This window comes from Bidens hawaiensis, unplaced genomic scaffold, assembly GCF_021521415.1.
Source record: "Bidens hawaiensis isolate Kalapana, Puna unplaced genomic scaffold, B.hawaiensis_p1.1 tig00031205_1, whole genome shotgun sequence".
Classification (NCBI taxonomy): Eukaryota; Viridiplantae; Streptophyta; class Magnoliopsida; order Asterales; family Asteraceae; genus Bidens; species Bidens hawaiensis.
The window spans coordinates 49969-57113 of record NW_027495259.1 but is presented as its reverse complement, the minus strand read 5'-3'; the positions used below and the strand labels follow the sequence as shown (position 1 = coordinate 57113).

At 40.6% G+C, this 7145-nt stretch overlaps 1 protein-coding gene across 1 annotated transcript; it reads right to left on the bottom strand.

Moving 5' to 3' along the window:
• Positions 1-4219: 4219 nt before the first annotated feature.
• LOC143581837 (uncharacterized) lies at positions 4220-6330 on the bottom strand. Its single transcript, XM_077064521.1, has 5 exons — positions 6093-6330; positions 5724-5973; positions 5057-5234; positions 4741-4941; positions 4220-4669 (listed from the first exon to the last, which is right to left on the bottom strand). Exons 1-5 carry the CDS (start codon positions 6328-6330, stop codon positions 4220-4222), a joined length of 1317 nt encoding a protein of 438 aa, XP_076920636.1.
• Between the last annotated feature and the right edge of the window lie 815 nt (positions 6331-7145).

Genomic DNA, 7145 nt, shown 5'->3' with positions numbered 1-7145 from the left:
ATACTCTTAATTTGAGTATGCCCATTTCTCATTATTGTAACACAAAGTTTTAAGGATTCGTAAATCCCATGCAAACAGTTCAGACTCTAAAAGAGTTATAAAAGTTTAGGGCGTATTCACCTTATATGATTGTAATCAGTTTCTGATACTGATTCCTGTATATTGATCAGTTTCTGTTACTGATCCCTGTCTGTAAATTAGTTTCTGTTACCGATTCCTGTTTTTGTTTTCAGCTTTCAGATTGATTGATTGACTGTTACCTCGAACCTATAGTAAGAGTATAACATTTGTATAAATACCTAGATCAGTGATCTAGCTTCAGACCTCGTAGTCTGTTTTGTATAGCCATAACCTTGACAAATCATTTGTTTGTACAAAACATGTGGACCTTTAGTCCCTTTATTTATTTATTAATTATACATCAGGTTTCTTCTTCAGGAAGAAACATTTATACCAGGTTTTTTCTTCAAGAAGAAACATTACTTTAACTATAACCTATGTGAATGAATAGTATCTTTCTTAATCATTAAGAAATACTATTTAACTATAACCTTTGCATGTTACTGATTACGTTTCTTAATCATGAAGAAATAATAATTTAATTATAACCCTTGCTTATGAAAAGTTATATTATGCTTATCAGTAATCAAGGTTTGGGCTATACCTCCGACTATGGTCTAAGCTATTATTATAACAATAAAATAATAATTTAATCAGAACCCCTACCTCGTACGGGTATTTGGAGTTAAATGCCTATGACTGATTGAGCGGCACCTCTACTCTATATCGCGTACTACACCATAAACCGTTAGAGCTTCGGATCTTGGCACGTTCCACGAGGTCGGCACGCAAACGGAGGCTAACTATGTGTGTGAAAGTGTGTTTGTGTGATTTTGGTGTGAGATGGGAGTGTGCCGTGAACCCCCTATTTATAGCCGAGTTTAGGCACCATCGCGTAGCGCAATGGCCCCTTCACTTAGGGCATCGCGTAGCACGATGTCAGGCAGATGACGCGTGGATGCTAACTCAACCCTAGTGTCTGCCACATGTCCCCCTGACGCGACACGTGTTGCTGCGTCATCATAGACCATCGCGCTATGCCACATTACGCCAATCGCCCGAGTCCGAGTCCGAGTCCCTGCGCGCGCGCGTCGGGTGCTTCGCACCCTACGCTAGGACTATGGAGAGTGGTTAGCTACACAAGAACATTACTATGGTAACTTGCTACCCCGAATCCCGGGAATCCTACAGTTGGTAATCACATCTAAAATTTTACAAAAATTTAAAACCGAACGATTCATTTTTATTTAAAACAAGTTCAGAGTAAATAACAGCGGAAAAAGTGTAATTATTTAAAGAAAATCCCAAACATGGGTACAAGTATCCAAAAATCAAATATAAATATAATATCCGTTTTATTAGAAATCCTCGACCAGAAATGCCTTCAACCTTCCGAGTAGTCCCCAGCACGTCCAAGCGATAACCTCCAATCCTTAACCTGAAAATCAATCTAACATACACACAAAGTCAGCTAGAGCTGAGTGAGTTCAAGTTTTCATAAACGACATTCAATGAACAATTTAAAATTCCATGAGTATGGAATGTAGGGGAAAATCATGAGTCCATAAAATCATAAATAGCTTTTCTTAACCAAATCATAAGTAAATAAAACATTAAACATCTTTTCACGCAGCACGGGCCTCCTCACCCCGGGTCTTCCCCGAGTAATATATTTGACCCAGCCGAGGTTTAACAAAACCGTTAAAATCTTGCAACACGAGCCTCCTCACCCCGGGTCATCCCCAAGTAATATATTTGACTCGGTCACAGTTTAATAAAACAAAATCACGCAACACGAGTCTCCTCACCCCGGGTCATCCCCAAGTAATATATTTGACTCGGTCGCGGTTTAACATTCCAAACACGTGATATAGGCCTCCTCACCCTGGGTCTTCCCTAAGTAATATATTTGACCCGACCACGATTTATAGAACGGCGGGCCTCCTCACCCCGGGTCTTCCCAGGTAATATATTTGACCCAGCCGCATCATAAACATGCAACACGGGCCTCCTCACCCTGAGTCTTCCCCGAGTAATATATTTGACCCGGTCACAGTTTACCATCACATACACATATACAAACATCTAATTCAAACATCCAACCAACAATATCACCACATACAATCCATAAATAATGGATAATCTATGCATTCAATACTAAGCCTAATAGCAACCTCGAGGCTTAGAGCCCAAGTAAAATGTATAACCTTAAGGGATATATGACCTTAAACGAGTCTAAAATATCCTAAGGCATAAAATATAATTTACACATGTCTTCATAAAGGCACAACCACAAACGAGATCATACAATACCAAACCAATAGTTTAAACGAATTAAAATCGGTTAAAATCATAATAAGGTGTGTGTGCTTGCCCAAAACGTAAAAAGATTAAAAAAGGGCATCATGAACTCACCTGAAACGAGCCAATCAAATAACAATAGGTATGAGAACTTCAAAGCCAATCCACGGTTTACAAGCCTGTCGGATTGCACACAAAGATTACTAACTAAACGTACCGACTCGCTTATCCTACGAGACGTTCTGACATGATTTGATTGACCTAAAGCCTTGACATTACCAAATCCAATTACATCACCCCCCGAGGCCATGTATTTACCAAAACCACCCTTAGTTAATTCCGGGGACAAAGGATTCCCGTTTTACCCCCGAAAGTTGTTGACTTTATCGAATACGCGCGTTAACGGGTTGTTTATGCACTTAGATACCGACTCAGCCCCGTGTGGACCAAATTTAGTAAAATCACAGCCAACAATTCCACACGACGCTACACGAGTTGGATGGGTCGGTAATTCGCAAGCACGACACACAAATTACCAATAAACGCGAATTTGTGCCGTACCGACCCGATTGAGTAACCGACAACCAATTCAGCCCCAATAACATAAAAATATAGTTTTTCACAGCCAACAAATCATACCGAGGCTACAACATCCGAATTGGTTGTTAATTCCCTCAAACAACGCGCTAGACGCAACAATTGACAAACTAGACAACCGAAACCTAGTTTTCACCTCATCAACAGTTGACCAATCTAACGAATGCCAAAACTCATGATACTAAAGTATATTACAGTAGACATACCTAAGAAGATGACGGCGCACGAACTTCAATTATAATAGCCCCGAAAGATGCGAGAAAGGGCAACCACCGGTTAGGCCTAAAACGAACTTATCGATCAATAACGAATATAACATGCAGATTTTAGCATGCAAAGATGTATTTTATTACATAGGAAAACCATGGAATTAAATCATTAAATTTTTACCAGAGTTGCATAAATATCTTAAGTTTATAAAAATATTTTTATTATATTTTTCTAGTGGACACAAAAATCATAAAAATTCCTCCAACACAGAAAGGTATGTGCAGCTATTTCAGTGCGCAACAAAATAGTTTTATTTTTATAAAATTCATTACCTAGCCAAATTAAACGATTACAATTGGGTTTGGTTCTTAACTTAAAATATTAACTTCCAGAAGTGGAACCAACCAATTTGGACTTGTCAAAAAAGGGTTATGATGTCGGGAAGACAGACCAGAATCCGTCATCCCGCATCAGCTTTGACACTCGATCTTATAAAATCATAAAAAGTATTCAAATCTCGTCCAAAAATTACGTATTATACCTTTCTGGAAACTAGACTCAAAGTAGAACATCATGGAAAGGAGAATCGATCAAAAACAATGGATTATCATTATGTTACAGGCCCTACAATAAATGAGTACGAACCAGTCAGAAATTGTTATAATCAAAACTCAACCCTAACGACCAATAAGTGCGTTAATATGATCAATTAAGGTGAAAAAGAGTTGTAGACGCTTAATAACGACCTGGAATTGAACTTTGGATGGCCGGAGATGGGCTGGTCTTGCACGAAAATCGAGAAGAGAGGGGGAGGGGGGGGCGCCGATCGGCCTAGATGGTTAGGGTTAGGGTTTAGTTTTTTTTATATATAAAATATAATAATAAAATAACATTCTGGCCCCTCCACTTTACTAATCGTTGAACTTGTTAGAAAAGTTAAGTAAAATACGTTTACGAGGGTGGCAAGGAGCTCTTGGAAGAATGCCGGGTCAAGCCCGAAAGATGCACACAACACTACAAGGTTAAACCTTTTGTCGGAAAATTACGGAAGTTACATCTGGCCGCTGAAATGGCCTCCACAAGCTGATGAGTGAGCATGATACAAGACACTCTGAACTTCTTCCTCCGGTATGCAAAGCCTCATCACTTGGTCCGCACCAACCTTGATCAAATCCGGATCTTCCCACACATAGTATTTCACCTGAGAGAGGAAATGCTGCTTCTTCTTTCTTGGCCAAAATTTCGGAATTGTATTTGCAACATGAAAATTAATAATGTCAGCATACCATGGCAAAGTTGAAATAGAAAACAATTGCTCGTCCGGAAAGGACTCATTGATGGCCCTCTCGTCTTTCTCCTCCTCTTTTTGTCCTACAAGTCTCGACAAATGATCCGCTACCACGGTCTCGCTTCCTTTCCTGTCACGTATCTCCACATCAGTAAAATCCACATGATCAAGTGCGGCTTCGCATCCTTCTTCTCCATCAAGTACTTGATCGCGCTGTGATATGAGAAAACAATAACCTTGCTCCCCCAAATGTAAGACCAAAACTTATCAAGTGCATACATTACCATGAGCAACTCCTTTTCCGTAGTGGTGTAATTAATTTGAGCATCGGAAAGGGTTTTGCTCGCGTAGTATATGGCCACGGGCTTCTTATCCACCCGTTGACCCAAAACGGCCCCGACCGCATAGTCACTTGCGTCGCACATGATCTCAAATGGAAGTGACCAATCAGGTGACAACAAGATCGGGGCTTCAACCAATTTGTTCTAGGACATCAAAAGCTTTAGGACATTCTTCGTTAAAACGGCACATCTTTTAAAAGCATATTACACAAAGGTTTAGATATGACACTAAAATTCTTAATGAGCCGTCGGTAAAAACCGGCACGACCCAAAAAAGCCCTTTTATATTAGTAGGTGGTGGTAAATTAGATATGACTTGGATTTTCGCCCGGTCAACCTCAATCCCCCTACTTGAGATGACATGTCCCAAAACCGTCCCCTCTTGCACCATAAAGTGGCTTTTTTCCCAACTTAAGACCAAATTCGTTTCCACACATCTTTTTAAAACCTTAGTTAATTCATTTAAGTATTTTTCAACTGAATCAAAAATTTCAACTGAATCAAAAAATCAAAAAACCGTCCATAAAAATTTCAACTGAATCCCCGACCATATCTGAAACGATACTCATCATACACCTTTGAAAGGTGGCCAGGGCATTACACAAGCCAAAAGGCATTTTCCTAAATGCGAAAGTGCCGTATGGGCATGTGAAAGTGGTCTTATGTTGGTCATCGAGGTGGATAGCAATCTGATTGTACCCCGAATAGCCATCTAAAAAGCAATAAAATATCTGACCTGTAAGTTTCTCGATGATTTGGTCAATAAACGGCAAGGGAAAATGATCTTTGGATGTTGGCACATTTAATTTTCTATAATCAACACAAATCCGCCACCCGGTTACCCGTCGGGTGGCAATTTCCTCCCCTTTTTCATTACGGGTTATCTGAATACTCGCCTTCTTCGGAACCGTTTGTATTGGACTTACCCACGTGCTATCTGAGATCGGGAAAATGATGCCCACATGTTTGGATTCAACCTTTTTTGTGCATCATGAGCGGGTTTTGCCTCGGGATCAATGATGATCTTATGCATGACAATGGATGGATTGATGCCTCTCAAATCTACTATCGTCCAACCAATTGCCGCCTTATGCTCTTTCAAGACTTCCACCAATGCCTTCTCTTGATCCTCTTCCAAATTCGCGGCGACGATGGCGGGTAAAGTCTCTCCCTCTCCTAAGAACACATATTTAAGTTGTCTCGAGAGCTCCTTTAACTCCACAGCCGACGGACTCTCCAACGATGGTCTCAACTTCGAATCAATAGTGTCGAGCAACCTCTCTACCTGCTGAGACCATGACGGTTTCCCAATATCGCAGCATATAACTCTACCGCCTCTTCTTCTTCTTGTAGTTGCAATGCATGCTCAACTGTTTCCCTGCAACAAATAGCACACTCTTCTGTGGCATCTTCCTCACTTTCGTGAGGGTTCAACCCGTTAATGACTTCAGCCGCGAAGCATTCGTCACTCACCAGAGGGTTAGACACATTTGAAAACACATTAAGCCTAAGATTCTTATTACCAAAAGCCATGTCCACTACCCCGGTTCAACAGTTAATTAAAGCATTCGCGGTGGCCAAAAAAGGCCGACCAAAAATCACGTTCGATTGTCGTTTTGGGTTAACAGTCATGTAGTCTAGAACCAGGAAGTTAACCGGGTAATAAAAATCTACTATCATCACAATCACATCGGTCACAATTCCCCTAGGAAGCTTGAGCGTGAAATTGGCCAACACCACGGTGGTGTCGGCTTTTCTATGTGGACGAAAGTCATATTGCTCATACAAGCTTCCTGGGAGAATACTCACCCCAGCTCCAAGATCTAACAACACCCTATTCATTTTAAAATCGCCCACTTGAATGGGTATAATTGGCGTTCCCGGATCTTTTAGCTTGGGTGGGAGGATACCCGTCAAAACCGAACTCACATTTGCAGTTAAATCAACTTGTTTGGGCAACTTATGAGTTTGGTTATGAGTGCACAAGTCTTTTAAATATTTAGCATATACAGGGACTTGTTTAATTACATCTATGAGGGGTAAATTGATTTTAACTTGTTTGAATATTTCCCACATTTCCTCCTGTTATGGGCCCCTCTTTTATAGTGCCGATGAGGTCTCGGGTTTCACCAATGCCCGAGGAAACGAAACAGTTTTACTCGTTGAGCCCGTATCCTTGGCGGTTGGTGTTCCCGTTTTAGTTTCTGATTCAATTTTAATTTTATTTATCTATCTTGGTTTATTTTTCGGTTCAATTTCAACCTCATCGTCACCCTTCCCATCTTCCCCTAAGTCCTCCACCACACCTTCAACAAAAGGTGGTGGAGCTACCCTATTATCATACCTTT

Excerpts from the sequence above, each read along its gene's own strand:
- LOC143581837 (XM_077064521.1), bottom strand. The coding sequence starts at position 6,330 with ATGGCTTTTGGTAATAAGAATCTTAGGCTTAATGTGTTTTCAAATGTG. Across the intron at positions 4,942-5,056 it reads GGCTTTTTTGGGTCGTGCCG|AACAAATTGGTTGAAGCCCC; the intron begins GTTTTTACCGAC and ends TTGATGTCCTAG. Across the intron at positions 4,670-4,740 it reads CGGAAAAGGAGTTGCTCATG|CGCGATCAAGTACTTGATGG; the intron begins GTAATGTATGCA and ends CTCATATCACAG.